Source organism: Trachurus trachurus, assembly GCF_905171665.1.
Source record: "Trachurus trachurus genome assembly, chromosome: 22".
Lineage (NCBI taxonomy): Eukaryota > Metazoa > Chordata > Actinopteri > Carangiformes > Carangidae > Trachurus > Trachurus trachurus.
In genome coordinates, this window is record NC_139907.1 from 24,898,921 (window position 1) to 24,921,932 (window position 23,012).

General features: G+C 45.3%; 1 protein-coding gene across 6 annotated transcripts; it reads left to right on the forward strand.

The window, feature by feature from the left end:
- Nucleotides 1-2,008: 2,008 nt before the first annotated feature.
- Nucleotides 2,009-21,140, forward strand: ccdc9b (coiled-coil domain containing 9B). Of its 6 annotated transcripts, none has more exons than XM_083998194.1 (13): nucleotides 2,009-2,229; nucleotides 5,307-5,414; nucleotides 5,545-5,649; nucleotides 5,746-5,904; nucleotides 6,938-7,090; nucleotides 13,212-13,390; nucleotides 15,089-15,138; nucleotides 15,283-15,333; nucleotides 16,461-16,557; nucleotides 17,635-17,668; nucleotides 17,786-18,404; nucleotides 19,783-19,865; nucleotides 20,247-21,140. In XM_083998194.1, the coding sequence occupies exons 1-13, from the start codon at nucleotides 2,218-2,220 to the stop codon at nucleotides 20,271-20,273; spliced, it is 1,677 nt and encodes a 558-aa protein (XP_083854320.1). In that variant the 5' UTR covers nucleotides 2,009-2,217; the 3' UTR covers nucleotides 20,274-21,140. The 6 variants fall into 6 exon arrangements, with proteins under 6 accessions (XP_083854320.1, XP_083854321.1, XP_083854322.1 ...); XM_083998195.1 differs by having other exon boundaries at nucleotides 5,749-5,904; XM_083998196.1 differs by lacking the exon at nucleotides 2,009-2,229 and adding an exon at nucleotides 2,736-2,907.
- Nucleotides 21,141-23,012: the final 1,872 nt, after the last annotated feature.

Genomic DNA, 23,012 nt, shown 5'->3' on the forward strand with positions numbered 1-23,012 from the left:
ATGTGACGCCAGGTAAGCTGTAATATTTCTCATTTTATGTCATAATCCAAAAACACAACATTTAGACATTTAATAAATATTACTGTACTTCAGATTTCCCTAACTTGGTGTCATTTGGTAAATACAACTTTGCTGTTTGCCTTGGTAGTGACAAACGTGTAGCTGGGTTGTACTCGACCGAGCTGGAGCACACGAGCTGTTTTTAGATTCACAAAATGATGAGTTTTTCCTCCAGTATCCTCATCGTTGTAGGTTGTGTGTCCTCTGCCTCCCTGCTGCCTCCATCTGTGTTGTAGTTCCAAACATGTGTCTTTCAAACAGCCTGCGTAGAGTTGGCAAACAGTGTCAGTCCTCATGGATTTATAAACCAGAGCAGTTATTGTCAGTAGTTTAATCATGATTTTAGGAACAATAAAAAATGTGACTAGTCTCTTTCACCTGACGAGGTTCACACTGATAGGCTCCTTTAACTGCAACTGCACTTCCTAAACCTCATCAAGGCCTAAACTCTGCGACTATATTTAGCATGTAGTGTAGTGCATCATTTTTTTGGGGGGGGTATTAATGCATTAGGGCTCAAAACAACAAAAACATTTCTTACGTTAATTCTAAAATAACTCAAATACCCGTTGGCTAAACTAGGTGCAAAGAGCTTTTGCTCATTAGCAGGACTGATCTGTGTAGAATGTAAGCTATGTGGACTTGAGTAAGCTAAAAAAAAAAATGTTGGAGCTCAGACTGGTAACCTTCCAAGGTTGAAATTACAGAGAACCGACTTTGACTCTCAAGTGACTGGCCTCCACTGCAGCCCGTGGCATTTGTCTGCCAGGCTGCTTGTTTGCAGCATGTCATGAGCTCTCAGACTTAAGCAGATGCAGCCTGCCATGCATGAAGAACGGTGGGAAATTCAGCAGGCACTACCCTCCACCCCCCGTACCCTCCCACTCCCACTCCCACTCCACCGTGCTCCAGTCTTTAGGACGCTCCTTTAGTACTCTGAACATGTAGTCTGGAGCTTGTAGGCGACACAGCTGGTGTCTCACTTGTGATGTCTGCATTTATAGAGTGCCATGTTTAGATGTGAATGGGGTCATGTTAGAAGGGGAGTTATTCAAAAAGCTGTAAAGGGAAAGAGCATCTTTTCTTCCAATTTGGATATTAAAGACATTATGACATAGTATAAAATAGATCTGAGAACTCCAAGAGCAAATATCTTTGTATACTCCCACCATGTTTGTTTGTCTCAGTAGGAGAATTAAAGAGGAACTATGCAAGTTTGGTCGCTTTTCCGCTTTTTTTCCTAACCCTCCTCCTGGCCATGTGCATTTGTTTTCAACGAAGCCAGCAAAAAAATCAGTACATGGAGCGATGGATAACGTTATATAACATACAATGTTATGACGTGTATGTTTGTGTAGTCTTATCTGTCATAATGTAAAAGATTGCGGGTGACGGAGCACATTTGTGTCATGGTGTGCAGAGACTAGAGCTGGGACACCGGGGCGGCGGCCACTACACTGATGGTTTTCAGTCATGAGCCGCCAGGTGGAAGGCAGAGAGCCTCCGTTCTCACTCGTAACAAGTTAAAAGTCATGTAGTTAACTATCACAATTACTCCGGAGTTTTTTAATTAGGGTAAAAATGTAGCATAGTTCCTCTTTAAAAATCCTCAATTATCAAATTAACAGTGCAAACACTTACACCAGAACCCACCGATCTTTAGAAAAGACAGAGAGAAAAAAAATCAAGAAACATGGTAATATGGTTAAAAACGATTAAGCACACACACAGAACTGAATATATATTTTATTTTAGTATCATCTGAGCTGTAGTGCTAATTTACAAAAAATAAACTGACTGTATGTGAGGAGAGTGATGGGCTTTACCCAGCATGTTTTGAGCAGAGGATAAGTGAGGAGGGGAAGGAGCAAGTGCTTCAGAGAGGGAGAGAGAGAGCAGGAGGGAGGGAGGATGTGTACGAGGGTGGGAGGGTTAGGGAGAGAGAGAGAGAGAGAGAGAGAGTGAGAGAGCGAGGGTGGACAGGCGGGTGGGTGCTGTAAAATCCGTTAACAGGGGAGCTCTGTGCATTTGTTAGACGTCTTGGCTGCTTGCCCAACTTGGCTCATTGTAACCGAGGCATGATCGCGGACTCCAGGCAGCCCTCTCCGCCGCCTCGGCTGCCTCGCGCCTGGACCCAGCCCAGCTCTCACCGCTGACATGGAAAGACCCGTGAGTGCCTTCTCTCTCTCCTTCCCCTTCTCTTGTCTCATCCCACCCTCTCCTCTCCAGCACACTCTCTCTCTCCTTCTCCCTCTCCCTCTGCCTCTGGTGTTAGGTTCCCTCTCTCTGCTCTGTCGCAGATTTAGCCGTGGCTACATGCTGCGTTTCAGTTGTGTGTCTCTCTGCCGCTTTCTCTTCTGCTGTAGCTCCTGTAGGTGACAGGAATGCTGGGTAGGGAGGAAGCCTTGGCAGCTTTCTCTCTGCAGCCCACCCCCCACTTCCCTCCCTCCTCCCCCCTTTTGCCTGCCTGTCCGGGCATGGGTGCCGTCCACTGGCAGACCCACAAACGTCTCTGTGTGTGTTTTGTGATTGTGTGCGTATGTGTTGAGCGTTAGCATTGCTGCTGCTGCTGCTGCACAGTCACAGAACCGGCCGGCCCGACCCAGAGAGGTGCCGCCCCCCCTCCACCCCCTCCCGCCCCTGCCACAGAGTCTCCCCCACTTTGGTCTGTGGAGGCCGGCGTTCACTCCAGCCTCCGCCATTGGCCTCGCCGAGATTCGGAGTCAGCAGCGTGTCTCTCTCCCTTGCGCCTATTCTTGGTGGTATGTCCTCATGGTCTGTTGTGTTTGGATACCCTGACAACTAGGAGCTGTGAGGTAACCACTCTCCAGTCTGCTGCCTCTTTGAGTGAGTACCAACTTTTTCACTTGCTCTCTGCAGGTTCGAAGCAGGTTCGAGACACATCTGGGGTCCCAGCGTGCCGCCTTTGTTATTTCACCAAGAAGTCTGTGCTGGCAACCCCGGAGCACAAAAAGGTCGATCCGTGTAAATCGCAAGAGTTGAACTCAATATCTCAGTGGCAGCCATTCTTTGCAGGCGGACCGGCGACGGCGATGGAAAAAGCCCCGAAAGAATTTCTTGCAGTCCCAATGTGATGGTCTTTGTGCGCTCGCTTAGCAGTGAGTCATCATTCTGAAGCTGGTAATATCGCATAGAGGCAGCCTCGACTCTCTTGTCGTCACTGGGGCAACGGCGGAGGATGACTGACTCGCTTTGGCACGACTACTTCCTGTCCCTGTCAAGAAGGTCTGACCCCTCCAGAATCATTTATACAAGAGCATGGAGAATGGGATGCTTCAAAGTGGATTGTGTTGTTTCACAGTTTTCGCCGAGCACCAATCGGCGCCTTTTTCTATTTGACAGCGGCGTAGTCACTTCTCCACGGCTGTGAATCGCAACAGATGATGTCAACTCTGACTCAAAGTGGGAGACACTTGCTTGTTTTAGCTGATTGAGCTGAGAGCAGCTCTTTTTTTTTTTTTTTTTTTGACAATGACTGCCATTCATTGAGTGTCATCTGAATACTATTGTTTGTGTGTTGAATGAAATCCTTTTGAAGATATTTAGGAAAGTAGTGCTGGCGCTTCCCTCACGTCGACAACAGATGGAGGGATGAAACAGCAGCGCGGTCTGATCCCATCTTTGCAAACTTTCGGCACACATTTGTCGTGTCACTTTATGCCATAAATCCCACAATAACATTAAAACCTACATGTTGTTGTTTTGTTCAGGCAACTTGTTTGAGAGCAGAAATGTTATTTCCTCTCAGTATTATCTCGTTAGCCTGGGTCATGCGTCTCTGAGACAATATGTTACATTTTATATGAGCTGCCATGTGACCTGTCCTCATGCTGGCATTTCACATACACTGGAGGATAAAATTGAGAAGAACGGGTCAGATTTAGGTTAATGCATTTACCCGCTTTGTTGCTGAGAGTTAGTTGAAGAGATTGATATCACTCTCATGTTTATACATCAATTATGCAGCCACGCTCAGCAGTTGGTTAGCTTATCTTAGCACAAAGCTTGTAAGTGGGCACCTTTTAAAGCTCACAAATGTTTAATTTGTTTCATTTATACATGAGGGTAAATTGCCACAGGCCTGCAGACAAGAGTTTGATATCAATCCAATTCTCTATTGGCAATGAAGCAAATATGCATATGTCCCATTTTTTGATAATGCTTTAAAACAGTACAGAAGTTTTATTGCATCTTGTTCTGTCTTGCTCTTTGCAGAGAGCACTTCCTCCTTCACCGCTCCTCTGAGCCATGCACTCTTCCAGTTTGTTCTGCAGCCAGTTAAAGGAACCACAACTTTGACCACTCGCACACTCGTCATCTTAAGAAGGACTGCACAGACCAGATCTGTGACAGAACATTCATTTACTGCAGGCCGATGGAAATGAGATCGCTGCTGCTCCTGCATCGTTATTGTTGTTATCGCTCTGTGTTGTTCCCATTCGAGTGTTCTTCAGCTGGACTGCAGCTCTTGGACATGTCCGCAACCGGCTTTGCAGAGCTTTTTTTTCAATACGGGGCCTCTTGTCGTGTGAGTGGGCATGTCCCGCTGAGCGCATCAGCGTGTTTAGGATGCTCTGCAGTCTGCATATGCATTCTGCTGGTGTAACCGAGCTTCGTAATGAATGCTCCATCTGTGGTGGGTGTCAGGGGCATGTTAGCGGTGTGTGTGTATTCACAGCACATGCAGTGGTGTGGACACACAACCTTTTTCAGTTCTACTCAGCATCCGTTAAGGATCAGATTTCTTTTTCCGCTCTGTTTATGAGTGGACTAATTAAAGGTTTTGCATCATTTTAAGTGCTTGTCTTAGAGGGATCTTTTTATGATTTTATAGTTTGAATACAGTGTAGTGGACTAAATAGGGCTGAATATTGGACCTCAGCGAAGTCCAAATTGTGTCCATAGCAACAAGTATGCAAATCTTTCCAGTGCTAAAAGCTGGCATGACATACAGTATCTGGATTTGTGATCTTGTTAACTCGTTCTCTGATCCAATAATGACAAAAACTACCAGTTTTATTGCACAGCTGTGTGTTTTTAGCCAACATGGAGTGAAGTATTCATAAAAAAATATTGTTTTGGTAGTGAAGCTAAGAAAACACACGAGAATTGAAAAATGTCATGTCATTGCCAGAATGATGCTCAAAATATGAAACACTAAAAACAAATTGTGCACCATGATTTATGATTTTATTTAATCGTATGAGTGGCTTGTGTCCTCCCAGACCGACAGTGAGATGATGCCCAAGAGGGATCATGAGAGGGACGTGGAGCTGGACAAGAAGATCGAGGCTCTCCGCAGGAAGAACGAGGCACTCATGAAGAGGTACAAGGTGAGAACATGCGCCCGCAGGCAGAGAGCTGATGTGCAGACTAGAGATTGCTCGGTTCTTTTGTGCGAGGTCGTGGCGCTCTAAGACGGACCTTCTGATTAGCTGACTGTTTCCATTGAGTTGCATTTAGGAGGTGGAAGAAGATAAGAAACGGGCGGAGGAGGAGGGAATGGCACTGCAGAGCCGTAAGGGCAAAGCTGATGATCTGACCATCACCATCAGCAAGTCCACCAGCGTGAGTGTCCGCGCCGGATTTCCCGTAGAAGAGCGGAGGCTGTGCAGGCGAGCCCCGTAAATATTTTATAACATGTTCCCCCGTTTTGGTTTGAAGCAGGACAGTCGTGTGGTGATGACAAAACCATTCAGCGGCAGCTCACCAGCTGGGAAAGGGCAGCAGGAGGCTGCGCCTGACAAGGGGGGGGAAGGCCCTTCGCAGAGCGCCGGCCGAGGCCACAGGAAACAGTTAACGGTCACCATGGCAGGAAAAAAGGTGAGCTCACTACACCGACTGCCAATCACCACTTTCCTTTGATAAACGAGGCAAAATGTAGAATAATCCACTATAATAAAAGCAGAAACAGGAGGTTATTTTTATCCAATGAGCTGAGGTTTCTGGAACAGGTCGCTTTTTTAACAACTAAAAGCTTTCGACCACAGCGCAGCCAGGAAAGGTCGATGCTTTGATGTTACTTTGAGAAAGTGTCAGTAAGCAAATATCAAGCAGTGAGTACAAGCAAACACTGAACCAGAGTCAAAGCTTTTAAGGTTGACCAAGGAGATGTGGCCCCAGCAGCCAGACCAAACAATTCTACAAACCTGCTGAACCACTTTAGCTTTCTACTTAAATTAAATAAAACACAGCGCACTCTTCAATGTTTGACATTGTCCAATACTAAGTACAGCTTATCGCTACAGTCACAGTGAACGGGCTAAATGCGTCTCAGCTGTGAATAGTCAAAAAGGCAGCCATGCTAGTTAGCAGGTATGCTGCTGACATGCTCATACCAACGACGCCAACATTCAGCCGCGAAGCAGGTGTAATGTTTTCCATATCCAGCATCTCTGATTTAGCATGTTAGCGTTCTAACATCATAGCACCACAAAGTTCACAGGGTTTCATTTCAAACCAAAGTAGTGGACAAATTTATAATTTAAACAAAGTGACGATCGCCAAAGTCATTAGGACACGTTAACTGTTTCCTTCTGCACCACGTAACAGCACAGTACGTCTGATATTTGTTGACATATTTGAATCTGATCAGTAGTTTAATTGTGCAGCTGGTGGAGGTACAAGTTGTAATCTTGTTAAATCAGGAAATTTTTGAATACGAGCTCACGTTTATGCTCGAGCGATCAGTGCGGACAGAGACCAGCTGGTGTCAGGGGTAAGTGTTTTGATTAGTGCGCATGAATTACAGTTAAAATGTATTCGCATCCTCAAAATAATAATTCTTGCCCAGACTTGTATTACAGTGCGTCTGGCAGCAGTTATGACACTCTAATATGACTAACTGTCTCTCCAGGGGAAGAGGGTGGTGAGTGAGAGGCCAGAGAAGAGGCTGGGCCCCGCGGACGTGAAGAGCCCTACAGATGACGGACAGACGAGGCGCGCCGAGTCGGCCGGGAGGGGGAAGCAGCAGCCGGCCCACGCCACCAAGAGAAACGCAGCAGCACAGGTTGGGATCAGACACACCCGGCATGCATGCACCCCGCTGTCTGCTTCCTCTCTCACATCCACCCTTTGTTTCCTTTAGGGGTGGGGGGGTGGGGGGGGGCTGCACCGATGTGTTTTACATAGATGTCAGACATGTCTGCTGGCCACACCCCTCCCAGTGATGGAGCACAATGGTTTGAGGGCAGGAGGTGGGCTGGGGCTGGGGCTGACTGGTGTGGGATTAGTAAAAGGTTGGCTGCTGACAGAGCTGTTGAGTGTTGATGCTCTCTAGAAGCAAAACTTCATCTTCAAAAGGCCAGAATGACTTTTTTTCTTTCTTTCTTTCTTTTTTTTTTTAAGCGTGATTCCACCCATGGCTGGCGGTTGTTTACCACCTTTCCTCCCTCTGAGACGCTTTTGTTGTATTTTTATCAAATGAAAAAAAAAACACTCAGCCTCTGTGTGTGGATGCCGCTGGGTGTGTGGAACAGGCCGCGAGTCCCTCTAGTGCCATAAAAGACAGATAGATGCTGCAACAGCTCAACAAAAGATCTCGTTATCAGCACGAAAATGGGGATGGCAATGTCTTTTTTTTTTTGGCTTTATTTGATAGCACATAGTGAGACAGACAGGAAAGGAGGAGGCAGAGAGAGGGGGAATGACATGCAGGAAAGGTCTGCCGACGCAGGACTCGAACCGGGGACGCCTGCGTTGAGTACTGTGGCCTCTACATGGGGCGGCCGCTTTAACCACTGCGCCACGCACCGCCCCGCAATGTCTTTTTTTTTAATGTCAGCTATGTACTGTATGCTCCACTTTCTATGTTTTTAAAGGGGTAGTTCAACATTTTGGCAAATTGGCCCATTGCCATAATCCCTATAGCTATAGCAGTACAGTAGGTTCATTACCTTTAATTGTCAGTGCAAGCTATTTTTAGAACGGCGGAGCAGATCCCAGGCTAATGGGATTTCTTGGTTTCCCTCATCAAACTCATCAAATTCGTGGACAAGTTGTGACCTGCACATTCACCACGCTATGAGATAATAACGGTTACGGAACGTTACGAGTTACAAGTTGTTTTCGCGGCAAATGCAGAGACTGCTGCCGAAAAACTACTCCCGACGGGAACGCACGTGACCGGTTTTGCATTAATTTGCCTTGAAAACAACTCTGTCTCGTAACGTTCCGTTATTATCTCATAGCGTGGTGAATGTGCAGGTCACAGCTTGACCACCAGAGCGTTTTGGAGTTGTTGGATTGTGTATTTGATGAGTTTGATGAGGGAAACCAAGAAATCCCATCAGCCTCCGTAGCGTAGCTCTGAGCAGCTCGCGGCTCTGCTCCGCCGTTCTAAAAATAGCTTGCACTGACAATTAAAGGTAACGAACCTACTCTTAAGAGTATAGGGATTATGGCAATGAGCCAATTTACCAATATGTTGAACTATCCCTTTAACACATATCAGCAGAGACACATGTGGCACATGCAATACCCCTGGCTGGGCTGTGAAATGCCACACTGTCACTGACCTAAGCCCCCCCACCCCCCACCCCCCGGGTATACAGAAGCAGCTGCTCTGCCTTAGTCTGAAGTCTGACATACATACACATGCACACACACGTGCACACTCTTTACACATACACTATCTAGCCAATCAATAGGCCGAAGCACGGAGCAGACAGCCGATCGTCACTACTGTAAACACAGACACACTCCAGCTGCAGGGGGAGTAGAGGGGGGGGGGGTCTCTGGACACAGAACCATCGCAGGCTTTTTTGTAAACATGTATTTACACATCTGCGTGGCCGACGGGCCGATACACAGAGCGCTGCTCAGAGCCAGCGAGCAGTAAATCTATGAGCTGAACACGCTGTTCTCTTGCCTTTTATTTCTGTCCCGCCTGGCCTGTCCCCCCCCCCCCCCCCCCCCCCCAACCCCCCTCCTCCTCCCTTTATTTATCATGTGGACTGAATCAGCACTTGAACGGTGGCCAGCGCTCCAGTGCACCAGTCATCTGTGAATCCCAGAGACTCGGTTTCCACGTGGTTTTGCTGTTTACATGACCAGTATCATTTAACACAGATTATGAGCAGCGGAGAGAGAACGCTGCCGAAGGCTGATCTGGGAGGGGGGGGGGGGGTGTCATGTTTCTATGTGGTGCTAGAAAAATATTTGTGCGAAAAAGATCCCCGCCTTCGCCTCTGAAATATTTTTTTATTGCATGGGTGTGTGTGTATGTGTGTGTGTGTGCACATTAGATACCCTGGAAATAAATAATGGCTCTGTGAGAGGGGTGTGGTTATTGGGCAGTGTCCCAGTCAGACTGTGATGCCTGGATTTACCTCATGACTAGACGTCAGTTCACACTCATGGAAACGTGAGAAATGAGAAAGGAAATTGAGGAAGAAGGAGCGGGGTGGAGGGGTGGGGTGGGGTGGGGGGGGGGAGGAAGAGGAGAGAGGAGACACTCCTGGTTGTTTCCAGCTTCCATTTGTCCTCTCCCGGATCCTACAGCGGCCTGTCCTCCTCTGGCATGATTGTTTCCCCATTCCCACCATCCTGAAAGGGCCGATTTGATCTAATTAACATTCGACTGCCTCTCTCGCTCTCAAAAGGCTCATTATGCTGCCAAAGAGACAGGCCTGGCCAGGTGCCAGGGAGGGGTCAGGGAGGGAGAGGAGGAAGAAGAAGTGTGAGGGGAGACAGAGAGGGAGAGAAGAAGGTAGTCAGGGGTCCTTTGTGTTTGTGTATGTGCTAGACTGCATTGGGGTGTGGGTAGACGCCTGTGTGTGTGTGTGTGTGTGTGTGTGTGTGTGTGTGTGTGTGTGTGTGTGTGGGTGTACCAGACCACTGTGTCCGGCGTTTCTTGTCTCTCACCCCCCACGGCTGTTCATGCGAGCGTTGCCGTTAATGGCAACATGACTCATCGGCCGTTTTTTCACCCAGAGCGCGACCCTGGAGTCCTAAACACAAACACAGCCATAACTCACACTCTTCTCTATCTGCAATATGGTTATATAGTTTTCATTTTCCAAAAACCGCTGAAGTTCAGGCAGCCACTTGCATACACTGCAAACTGCAAACTGCACTCTGCTCCGATGACGCCATCGCATAGTGAACATGAAAAAAAAAAAAAAAAACAAGTGCCAAGTCATGCTGCAGCACCACTCGTCCACTTGGGGGCAGTGTACACCTCTTTATCTCTTAACAGATGAGTCTGTGCACTCGATTGATTTGCTTTTACAGTTTATTGCAGCAGTGATGTGACTCTTTACAACTATGTTTAATGTGGAGGGAACACGCCGCCGTGTTATGTTGATCTTTCTTTGTCTCATCTCTCCTCTCTGACCTCCAGAATGACTCCCTCACACTGATATATGAAGATTTAAATATGGATCTTGCCGCTCCATCTCTAAAACATCACCTTCTCAGATTTGAGAGAAACCCATAAGCCACAGCTCACAGGATGCACATGACTCACAGGAATAAATCCAAGGCGCAAGACCAGGTTTCCATATGACAGCACCAACCACTGCGGGAGAACGCGAGAAATGCAAATACGTGCTCTGCTCTCATCACAAACGCTGACACACAACACGTTACCATGCATCCCCCCCCCACCCCCCCACCCCTTTCAAGTGCGTGTCCCCATCTGCCTCCCACCGGCTGACGTGGAAACGGTTGCAGGAGCAGCTCAGAGCCGTGTCACAGATCAGGCGTGCGATAAACAGGCCGACCGGGGAGGCAGGGGGGGGGACGGGCTTCAAAGGCCCCCGCTCTGCTCTACACACCACAGGAAACGCTGCCGTTCACGTCTCTCCGGATCTCTGTGCCTTTGCTCCACAGTCGAGTGAGTGCTCAAGGAAATCAGATGCAGGCTTGTGTTTGTTTTTGTTTTGTGTTACATAAGTCACTGTTTTGGTTAACAAATAAACTGTAAACCTCTGCAGGCATGTTTCTCTGCAGCCTTAAAGCAGCTCAGCCTCCGGAAGGCTCGGCGGCTCCACTCCGGGAGCAGAATCACTCATTTTTCACTGGTTTTACCTTTAATCTACCTAAACCTGACAGCTGGAGACCAAGTCCCGCCCACACTCTCAGTGTAACGTCCGTCCTACCTGCCGTGGCCCTTGACAACCTCCCTCGGAGGCAAGAAATTGAAAAGTGCTAATTAGCCAGGGCGCCGGGCGTTGGCAGCAGGAGACGGCCTGTCGGAACATGTGAGGATTGCCTTCCCTCGTGGCCCCCGACGTCCCCCCCGGGGGCCCGGAGGAGAGGGGATGGAAAACACAGGGATGAGCACAGATGCTCTGTTCACCAATAACTACACGCAGAACAGCAACATGTTTACTGGACTGCCATTGGCTCACACGGGAGGAGAAAACATCAGCTATCATAGTTTGTTCCTGGGACTGTGTTGTGTTTTCACCGTTGCTGTGAGACATAGTACGCAGAGAAACGTGTAGACCCCCCCCCCGCTTCTATTTCTTTTTACCTGGAAATCTCAGACAATTTTGATTTTCCTCTCCAGGCGCCGGCGTCATCCACCACCTGCTGTTTAGAAGCGAACGCTGACCCCGACAGTCACTTTCTCTCAGAGATTGCTGGTCTTTTATGTGAACACGGCGCTGCTGCGTGTAGACCTGGTTTGCTCCAGGCCTTTGTAACAGGAATACACCGCCTCTGTCCCCTTTGATGTGCTAAAGAGGCTGCATCAGATCTCTCCCTCTCTCCCTTTAGCATTAGCAAGCAATCCTTTGTGCTCTCATCACAGTGATCAATAAACTGGTTAAGAGGGGAGAGGAGGAAGGGGACCTAATTGCGTTTACAGTACACTGCATTTTTTTGCCTGGAATATTGTCTCAAAGAATTTGATTGTGCTGCCTCGCAGTCAGCATGGTAGAGAAACAAGAGGCTTTTTGTAATCAAATGTGCGCCCTGAGGCCGTAATTAGTATTTACAGTGAGGCAATGATTGGCATTTGCAGCAATGTAGAATGCATTAAGATACCAGAAATATCCTGTTTGCGTCCTTTCTCTTGATCCCTACAGATCTGTGTATTGCCCTGTTGCTGTTTAATATTTTGTTTAGAGATGAGAAGCTGTTCTTGTTTATGGCCACCCATGTCTAATGCTGCCTGGTTGTTGATCCCCTGCTCTGATTAGTCTGCAGCATGATACTTTACATGCAATCTGACAAGCTGAGTGGTGCCGGTGTTTTAACCCCTTAAAGGGATAGTTCAACATTTTGGCAAATTGGCCCATTGCCAAAATCCCTATAGTTTTAGCAGTAGGTTCTTTATCTTTAATTGTTGGTGCAGGCTATTTTTAGAACGGTGGAGCGGAGCCGCAAGCTGCTCAGCTAACGCTACGGAGGCTCATGGGATTTCTTGGTTTCCCTCATCAAACTCATCAAATACACAATCCAACAACTCCAAAACGCTCTGGTGGACAAGTTGTGACCTGCACATTCACCACATTATGAAATAATAACGGAACGTGAATGTGCAGGTCACAACTTGTCCACCACAGCGTTTTGGAGTTGTTGGATTGTGTATTTGATGAGTTTGATGAGGGAAACCAAGAGATCCCATGAGCCCACGTAGCGTAGCTCTGAGCAGCTCGCGGCTCTGCTCCACCGTTCTAAAAATAGCTTGCACCGACAATTAAAGGTAACGAACCTACTCCTAAAACTAGTATATGGGCCAATTTGCCAAAATGTTGAACTATCCCTTTAAAGCATACATATGATTGTTTATTTGCACTTGCACTCTCCGACTGATTTCTAATTGATTTTTTATGATTGATTTTTACTGTAGCTATGTATACCTGTTGTGAGTCTGCCCTGTGCATGAAATATGCTTTATAAATAAAGTTGAATTTAATTAAACCATCAAATTGTTGAAGTCTAACACTGGAGTCTTATTGCTCAATGCTCACCGTTGAAGTATTTCAATTTTATATTGTATCCAGAAGATTCTTTAGAAGAAAAAGTATTACACTGATGATGTAAGTCTCAAAAACTGTATCAAATATGATACACTTGGCATTAAAGGGATAGTCATGTTTCAACAAGAGTATACTGATGTAAATCTACATTTTGCTGTTTTTATGAAAACACACTGAAATGTTTTGCTGTCCGTGCAGGAGCCCGAGAGCCTGCAGGCCAACACAGACCTCAACATCCCCACGCTGAAGGAGGAGCAGGAGGAGTATGTGAGGTGGAAGAAAGAGCGCGAGCAGATCGACAGGGAGAGAGTGGCACGCCATAAAAACGCAAAGGGCCAGTGGAGAAGGGCGTGGGACATGGACAAAACCGACAACATGTAAGACTTGTTAGCACTCGCTTCTTTTTTTCCCACGGCACTGGCTCATGTCTGAGGTTTCTCACAGCTGCTCTTCCTGGTGATTTTTCATTGGCTCCCTCTGTTTTTTTTGTGTTGGAGAAATCTTTGTCCGTGAAATGTCAACTGAGCAGGCTTATTATTCTCCAGTATTGCCTTATCAAGTGGTGGAGGCTGTTAAGGGAGAGTGGAGTGTTATTTATACAGTGAGGAATTAGTGTTCAACTCCTCCTCCAGTTCAACTTATTCAAACTTTAACAATCCCTCCTAATATGTTCAGTCTCCAATCAAACACTTTGTTGTGTTTGCCACCAGTCGTACATCATGTCATTGAAAAATTGACATTTCATGCTTTGACATTTTGGGAAGTATTCCTCTGTGCTATCTTGGCCTTCATGATAATAATAAGATGGATGCAACGTCCATGTCTGCTGTCACTCGCCTTCGTTTAACATAAGGAGTGTAAGCAGCTGTAAAAAAGAAAATCTCACCGCCACCACCTTGAAGCTCACTCATTAATCCAAACACAAGCAGAAGTGTAAAAATGACAAATTGCAGTTTTATGAGGAGTAATGCACTGGAGCTGTGTTCACACTTATTCACAGATTTAAATAAACCAATATTATCTTTACTGCAGAAATGCTGGTAGGTGTTTTTCATATGTAAATGAGCAAAAGAGAGAGGTGACGGTCTTTACAAGAAAGCCTAAATATTGAGCTATTTCTTCAGTTAACATAGTAATTACATTTTAATGTGATTGGCTTCATTAGCCCAACCCCTGCCTGACTAGAAGTTCAATTAAAATATGCTAAATGATGCCTCTCTCTGCTTCTTTTGCTTCTCAGGTCAGTTTGTTTCTGCGTCTGCACTGAAATTCTAACAAGCTCAAGGTTTCTCAGTAACCAACCTTGAAGAACAGCTCGCTCCTCTTCAGCGGAAGAATCTATTATTTCTGGATTACACAAATTAACACATGATCACAAGACAAGAAGTCAAGTCACAGGATGTTGCAAAAAATTACACCCAATAATCACTTTTTGGGTGAATTGTAGCATTGTGTAACATGATGATCATGTTACTATAACTTATTAAGTATTCTTAGACTCCCTCTAATTTTAAAATGAGCCCATGAGCCATATCCATCACTTAATGGACCCACACAGTCTCACCACAGACTGACTGAGGGGAAAAACACCATTAGTTTTAAGTGTTGGTTAGATTTCAAACAAGCTGAGCTGTACTACAAAGGGAGAACAAGTTGTAGAGTAAATTAATGTGCTGTTTAAGGAAGCATCAAAATGTAAAGACACAAGGAAAGAGCAGCTATTTATAGCTCAGGATAAGGGATGGAATGCCTTCCCTTATTTGGCGAGACAAGGCCCCCGGGTAAGAATAGAAGAGGAAATGTGTTTTTGATTCAACAATTTAGATGGTTTCAGTGCTTGTCAAATATAATGGTGTGACTCGCAGAGCAGGAAAAAGCCTCTCAGTGCTTCTGCAAGAGGCCCCACAGTAAATGTACCATGATGATACTCCAATGTCAGAAGAGCCTGTTGATGGGCTGTAGATGAGCTTGTGTGTCACTCGAGCCAAATGTTGAGGAGTTATTTTGAAACATGACCATGACGCTGCTTGGACTGGTTTGTGCGTTGTGTTTAAACTGAACCTCTGCTTTTTTAGGTTTTCAGACAAATCCCTGCCTGACAGAGACTGGGGGCCTTCTGGCAGAGGTGAGACACAGTCCAGACACGCTGCAGCAGACTGAGGACGTGAGAATAAAGAGCCTTGATGTCAAAACACGAGGACAGGAGGATGTGCTTATCATTATCTTTGTTTTGTTTTATATTGTATTGCATTTTTTCTTTCAATTCCAGGCGGACGAAATCCTAGAAGAGGACAAACTAGGACAAATGTGGACTCTAGAGGTATCCCATACTTAAAACATGATTTAAAGGGATACTTCACTCAAAATTGATAATTCACCAGTTTTCTACTCACCGTCATGCCAAGGAAGGGTTTGGAGAACTTTTGGAGTTATCAAAACTCTTTTGGAGTTCCAGGGGGGGTCCGACTGGCACTGGATTTTCATATAATGACGGCGGATAGAGCTCACTTTTGAATCGTCCAAAACACACACTATGAAACATCCAGATACCTCCATACTGCTCGTCTGTACTGACCTAAGTGTCCTGAAGCCGCCACATGAAAAAGTTGTTCGGAAAAAATAATTTGATCTGCACCATTTTTATCCTTGTTGTAGTAGTAGCTCCCAGTGGCTCTATTGATGTTTGTGCGCATGCGCGAGATTTGCTGCCAGATGTTCGTTCGTCGTTGTAAACCATTGGATGTATGATGTAAACATGGAAGAACATCTCGCAGCAAATCATGCGCTAAAAACAGAGATCAAATAAAAAAAATTCCGAACAACTTTTTCATGTAGCGGCTTCAGGACACTTGGGTCAGTATGGACAAGCAGTATGGAGGTATCTGGATGTTTCATAGTGTGTGTTTTGGATGATTCCAAAGTGAGCTCTATCTGCCACCATTATGAAAATCCGTTGCCAGCCGGACCCCCCCCGGGAACTCCAAAAGTGTTTTGATAACTCTGAAAGTTCTCTAAACCCTTCCTTGGCATGACGGCGAGTAGAAAATTGGTGAATTATTTATTTTCGGTGAAGTATCCCTTTAAATTGATTAAATGCCTTAAGATGATTATTATTGTGTACAAAAGCTATTTTATGAAGTGTCACTAAAACGGCAATCAGAGAGTCTTATCAAATTATAGCAGTGACATAATACTGTATGTTGAAAGAGGATAATTCAAATAATTAATTTATCAGTGCAAAGTGGTGGGACAGTAGCTGAAAAAGAAAATGTAGATGATGTTGTGGGTGACAGAGTGAATATTGTAGGGTTTTTTTTGGCTGAAATTGAAAGAAGTTTAAACCCACACACACAGACAGAAAAGAGTTAAAAAATACACTGTTGCCTCAGCAGAAATGTGAAAAATGTCATGTAATGGTCAGTTAAACTTTCTGTGTTTGTGTCCCAGGTCATGAGAAGCGAGGAAAAGACAAGGGAGCTAAAAATGTGCTGGTGATGAGCAGTAAAGCAAAAGGCAAAGATCGTCTGACCGGGAGGGCGAGGAGGTGAGTCGCTGCCAAACGTTATTTATTCTCTCTCTCTCTCTCTGTGCGCACAGCAACATCGACGTTAAAGCTGATTCAACCTCTGGAGCGTCTCTCACCACAGCCTCAGTCAAGTTGCGTTAGAAAACTTACTATGACTAATACATTTTGTAAAAACAGTTGTGAAGGAGCATTTGTTTTCCCGCACTGTGCCCTAATGTACAAATTCCCCAGCACGTCATGAGACTTGATTTGGAAGTTGTGGCAGCTGACTAAATAACCCAGGAGGCCTCATTCACTTCTCACTGCCTTCATCTTTTTCTCCTCCAGCACTTCCTCTGTCGTGAAACAAACTAGTGTGCTGGGAGACGAGGGGACTGTTACACAACCGGTGCTCATAATCTCGAAAAACAAGGAGATCACAGACCTGGGGGGAGAGAGGCATCATAGCCTCTCTGCGTGAAAAATGTAACGCACCAGATGATTTGTCTGTCTCTGTCTTGGCGATGGTTGGAGGAAAAAAAGAACACACAAATCAGGTGCATCCCCAGAAAATTCTCAGTATCAGGCTGTGTTCTGGTCACAGTTGGCAATTGATCAGAGTGAAGTGAGAGGCAGCTCACAGCTCACTGATATTACAGCAGCTGAGGCCAAAGAGCTAAGCTGCTGTTGCTACAGCTTACTCCACTAATCGCTGTTAAAGGAATAGTTAGCTATTTTAACAGCTTACCTGCTTTCTTGTTGAGGAAGACAGACTCAGATTCATTCTTTATTGTCCCGCAGAGACATTTGTTTTCACAGTCCGTCCATCTACAGTAACATTAAAACAGACATGTGGAACATACAGTACAACATGTACACTTCGCCAGTGTTCGTCTTCTTCGTCTGTTCAGTGAATATGTAGCCATCATGTTTTTTGCTGCATCAGGTTATGTGCTGTTTCTCCCTGTTCCTTAACCAGCTGCTGATTGTAGCGTAAAATTGAGTGGACTCGTATAAGAAAGGCTCCAGTCTTCTCATCTAATTCTCAGAACAGCAACACCGCTGTTCCCTCGCTGTTACTGAAAAGATTCTGATCAAAGTCTCATTATTTTCAAGGTGGCAGGCAAATGAAGATGGAGAGAACCAACAGGTGAGGAGTCGAACCTTGTTAGTGTGAATCTGAAGTGTGTGCATTAGTCAATGAATGTTATCAAAGAAAGCAAAAAAAAAAAAACATCCGGTCCGTTGTTCTAATCTCCTTTCACAGAGCTGTGATACAACACTGGAGGAGTTCCTGGAGGAACTTGACGCCCTCACAGACGCCGAAGGAGAAGATCAGAAAGATCAGGACTCCAAGCTGAAGCTGTCGCCCAGCCCAGACTCATTGAGTACATCTGAGGAGGTGAGCGAATCCACAGCTCCCGTGCCAGCTGCTACCTTGAGAGAAGACGCCTCCGCTCCCGAGCAGGCTGAGGCCTCGTCCCCTCGGAGTTCGGAGAAGAAAGTGCGCTTCTCGGAGGAGCTCATCCAGGGAGCTCACGCGAGGCAAACCGCGGGCTCTCAGGACTCGGCCGACTCTGAACCCAGAAGTCCGAGCTCCTTAAAAGCTTCCTCGCCGAAAAAGAACAAACACGAAGCGCAGGGCCAGCAGCAGCCTCTCGAAAGTGCCCGGCAGGATGACGGTAGTCCTCAGGATCAGGGAGGCGGTCCGCCCGCTCCTCCCGTTGCCCAGCAGCCAGCCTCCGAGACTGAATGTACTGAAACAGACGGCGACCCCCCCACAGCTCCCAACTCCCCCCCTGCTGAGAAAGCCTGTGCCTCTCTGCAGGAGGGCCCTGTCCAGCCCGTGGAGCTCGCCAAGTGCAACATCAGCAGCACAAACACAGGTATGACACGGCCACAGCCAGTAGGTTTACATGCACAGCTTCATCGAGCTAGGCTCAGAACTCGATTATGGCGTCTAATTGGACTTCTGTCCTTGTCCCAGTTTACATGCAACAGAGAATAACTGACGGTGTCCTCCTCCTCATGTGGTGATATGCGCCGTTTCAGCGGGTTCATACGGCCCCCTGTCCTGTTGACTTTTCTGTCACCAAGTAAAAAAACTGAATATAAACAACTTAAAGGGATAGTTCACTCATTATCTACTCACCCTCATGTCAACTAAGGGCTGGGAGAAGTTTCAGAGTTATCCGTGCTGCTCGTATGTACAGTAATGTCTATCTTGTAATGAAGCCCCGAAATGCGAAAAGCTTGAAATATAGACTTATTAAATTTTTTTCGGAACAATTTCGCATTTCAGGGCTTCAATACAAGACGGACATTACATACGAGCAGCATGGAGGTATTTGGATGTTTTTTGGTGTGTCTTTTTGTTATGAAGAAAAGTGGTATCCATTTGCAACCGTTATATGGACATGCACTGCTACGCCAAGACCCCCTGTAACTCAGAGAAGCCACAGAGGACTCTGAAACTTCTCCCAGCCCTTAGTCCACATGAGGGTGAGTAGATAATGAGTGCAATTTGAATTTTGGGTGAACTATTCTTTTAATAAGCCTAAAGGAGAATTCCGACCATTTTTGACCCCTAAATTGTTGTCCTGATGGTCACTCAGTGTTGGGGGGAGCAAAAAACGTGACTAAAATTGATGCAGGCAAACCGGAGTTACATGGCTACCCAGCGCTAGACAACACTAACCTATGGGGGCAATTCTTTCAACCACAAAAAACACTCAAAAAACAATCAAATATCTGTGGTACATGACTGGAATCCTTATGACACACCACTGAACTCATAGTGTACAGTATAAACAGTATCAACTTTGTGTTTTTGCATGTAGTCACTCACCTCAGACAGCCGAACTCTGAAACATCCTGGGAAGACATTACTATCCGATCGCAGAGCGCCTTCTCCCCGCCACAGAAATTTTATGTTATGATGATTTCTTTACAAAAATAAACGGTCGAGCAGTGCAGTGGTAATGTCCATAATATCTCCGACCTTTTATTCTCCGCACATGCATTGTCCAGTTTCAGTCCGATTAAGGCGTATACATGCTGAAGAAAATCGATTTCCAATCGCATTATCTGGGTGTCTTAATCGAAGTTGGAGAACTCCGATATTAGTCGGACTAAAGCGTTTACATGCACTTCAGTTGTCCAGTTATAGTCGGATTAAGGCCAAAATTCGTTTTTTTCAAGTGTCATGTTCTTGAAAGCACATCTGGATGATGTACATCTTGGCTAATTGATTTTCTCCCATAGAGGAGCTAATAGACTCCGGCCTGTCTGTCCTGAGCCTGGAGTCAGGAGAAACACACCCAACACACTCCACCAGCAGTGACAAGGTCAGTGCGAGACAGGAAGAGGGATGCAGGGGGGGGGGGGGGGGGGGGGGGGGTCGATAGATGTGTAAATGGACTGATGGAGGGAAGTGCAAATGGATGAGGAGTTAAATGGATGAAGAGAGGAAAAAAAGAAATCAACTGTGATATGCAGTTTAAGTATATTTAGCAGCTCGGAGGCCTCTTCAAGTGCAGGGTGAATGGTCTCGGGAGAGAGTGCCTCTTCATCTCATCCAGAATTGATAATATATGACCGGCCGCTTAAATCATTCGACTAGAAGAGAAACGGCGGGCCTGGGATAAATTAATCAACCGTGAATTATGGAAAGACATTGCAGCTTTAACGAGTGTGTTTATGTTTTTCTCTTCTTCTTTCTTTTGCAGGCAAGAGAGCATGGGAAGATTGTTTGATTGACATTTTTTGGGATGGAAATGCTGAAACCAAAACACAGCGACGCAGAGCCTTGCCTCTTTGTATTTGGATGCATCATTTCGCTTCAGGTAGCTCTTGTTGAGATGCCCAGTTTATGGCTTACACACAAAAAAAAACCATGGTTTAATTTTTGCTGTGGCGTGTCCCACCCAACCCAAGTTTTCAAACATCTAAAAATCTGACGTAGGAATGGCGAAACGTTTTTTTTTCCCTGCTCCGATATTTTTTACATCCAAGCACTTTATGCGTATAAAAAGTATGTGTACTGACACGTGACACAGGATGTTAGTATGCTGCTTGAGTGCAATATCACTGAATGTTTACATTTGTATGAAAAATTTCAAGGTACATATCAGGAGGCTAGCTGATTGGTCTAACCTAGGTAGCCCTTGACAATAAACTTCAGCCACAGTCATATTATCTAGTGCCTGATTCTGCCTTAGTGGCATGTTCAATAATGGAATAAAGTCTGTATTATATGATGATACAGTGGCGACATACCTACAGTAGAGTAGAGTCTGTGTTTCTACTCTTCAATCAGTGGGAGTAGATGTTATTTAACTGCTTCCAGCATCAATGGCCTTCTGTGAATTAGAAGTCAATACATTATTAAAGGGCACATTTGAGATGCACTATTAAGTTTCCAGAATAAAACCACTGACATAGATGTATTTGTTGTTAGAACTTTTTAAAGGGGCACTCCACTGATTTCACCGATTGAGCTCAGTGTCCCGTCCACAGTACCACACACAGCCTGTGAGAAAAGTTGTGTAATGTCTCGGAGGAGGGTAAGGGTTAGGGTTAGGCTTTGTCGAGTGTGAGAATATAACCCTGGTGATGTCATAGTGATGAAAAAATCAGGTTGACTTGACTCACACTAGGAGCTAAAATCCAGCTTCCCTCTGGCTCTGCAGCACAAATGTTGAAGGTTCAGTCTCTGAAAGTTCCCCAACATATAAATCACTGGAGTATCCTGAATGTTGAATGTAAGCTAATGGAGAGCTATAGAAAAAACATCCATATTACTTGGTTAAAATCATTGTGCTGTTAAACCCCAGCTGTCACAGTGACCAGTAACACCCAAGAAATAAAATCTCAAACTTGCCCTTTAACATTTTCCTATTGTGTTTCCTCAAGTGGACACAGTTTTACAGCTGGATCCCAACTGACCGGCCCTCAGTGCACTCTTGATTATGGAAATGTAATGTAAAAAAAAAAAAGTCAACAGTGGTGAGCAGTGACATGAAAGTCAAGGTTTGGACCTAAAATCTCTTTTTTAATGGCTTGCTGATGTTGTTTTTGAACAACCATTGTAAAGAGTCTCAGTGCAGAGGGCTGGGACTGTCTCCAACCCGTTTCTCTGCTGAGGCTTTATTTACCCAGAGGTGAACATACATCATCCAGGTCCGGGAGGACTTGGCCTTCGGTCCATAGTCACAGTGGGATTCAGCTGTAACTCCCTTTTGGCTTCATTTTGTCATTTCTCTTTTGTAATCATCAGAGACGACTAATATTTTTTAAAAAGCTTCCTCACTAAGAATCCAGTCTGTTGTGCCTTGCATATTGGCTTCTTCAAATACTGAAGGTGTACCTTTTTATTTCATGGTTTGTATCATAACATACTGTAGTGTTAATGTACTGTACTAACAGTGCAGCATCAGTATTGATTTTATTTATTTGCCTCGACATTGGACAACAGAATGTTACGTAGAAAGATTTTGCAAATCTAAAACCTGTTTAAAAAAAACAATGTGTATGTGCATTGTATTAGCTGTTTATTTCCTGTGACCTGTGTGGATTTGTTTTTATTTATTGCCAGTCTGTTATTGTATTTTTGGTATCAGTGACAACTATAATAAGAAGCCTTACAAGAACTCTGTCCTCAAAGAAGTTTTTGGTTTTCATCAATGCTACAGTGTAGTAAACAGTTATGTAACCTCAAGTGGAGAACATAGTGGACGTGCTCTGAGCTGCAGGGCGCCGTCAGCCTCGACTGTGGTTACATAAAATACAAGTAATCAGGAATCTAGTAGAAGCACACTGGGAAAACCAAGAAGCAATGATTAAGGCCAGTCCAGCCATTTAGAACAAATGTGCTGTTTTTGAGTAGCGGCCTTATTCTGTATTATATATGGAATTTAAACGAGTGGCAAAAGAAACATCTGTTTTAAAACGTAGGTCATACAGATTACCTCTGAAATATTTAAAATTCCCTGTGGGATTCAGTTTAGTCAAGTCAAATTTAGGACCTACCACCGTAGAGCAGTTCGTCCATGTTTAGCACTTTGTTCATTTAGTTTTGTCAGACATTCTGCATCGTCGCCTCGCTCAAGTGACAAATGTAAGAGGTGGATGTGATTTGTCTTTGCTCCACCTGGGTGTTCACTGCTGTCCTCTGTGTTTTCACATCCACTCGAAAGGAAAAGAGTGAATGCGTGTGTGTGTGTGTGTGTGTGTGTGCGCGTATGAATGTGTGTGTGATCGCAGCTCTTTACTGTTCAGAGTGGCTCATGCTAACTTCGATCTGTGTGCGACATAGCTTCATTTACTGTAGAACAACTGGGAGGAAGGAGGCGTACAGAACATCAATAAAGTTTTTTTTTTCTGTATTTCAAATTCTATCATGACTCATCATTTCCTTTCACCGTCACCCCGTGTGACCCTCTCTCCCTCCCCGACCCAGCCACCTATAGCCTCCATGTGGATGAATCGATTCT

What these genes read in the sequence shown, in the direction of transcription:
- ccdc9b (XM_083998194.1), top strand. An exon ending in CTGGGGGCCTTCTGGCAGAG is followed by an intron (nt 15,139 to 15,282) that starts GTGAGACACAGT and finishes TTTCAATTCCAG; the next exon opens with GCGGACGAAATCCTAGAAGA. An exon ending in CATCAGCAGCACAAACACAG is followed by an intron (nt 18,405 to 19,782) that starts GTATGACACGGC and finishes TTTCTCCCATAG; the next exon opens with AGGAGCTAATAGACTCCGGC.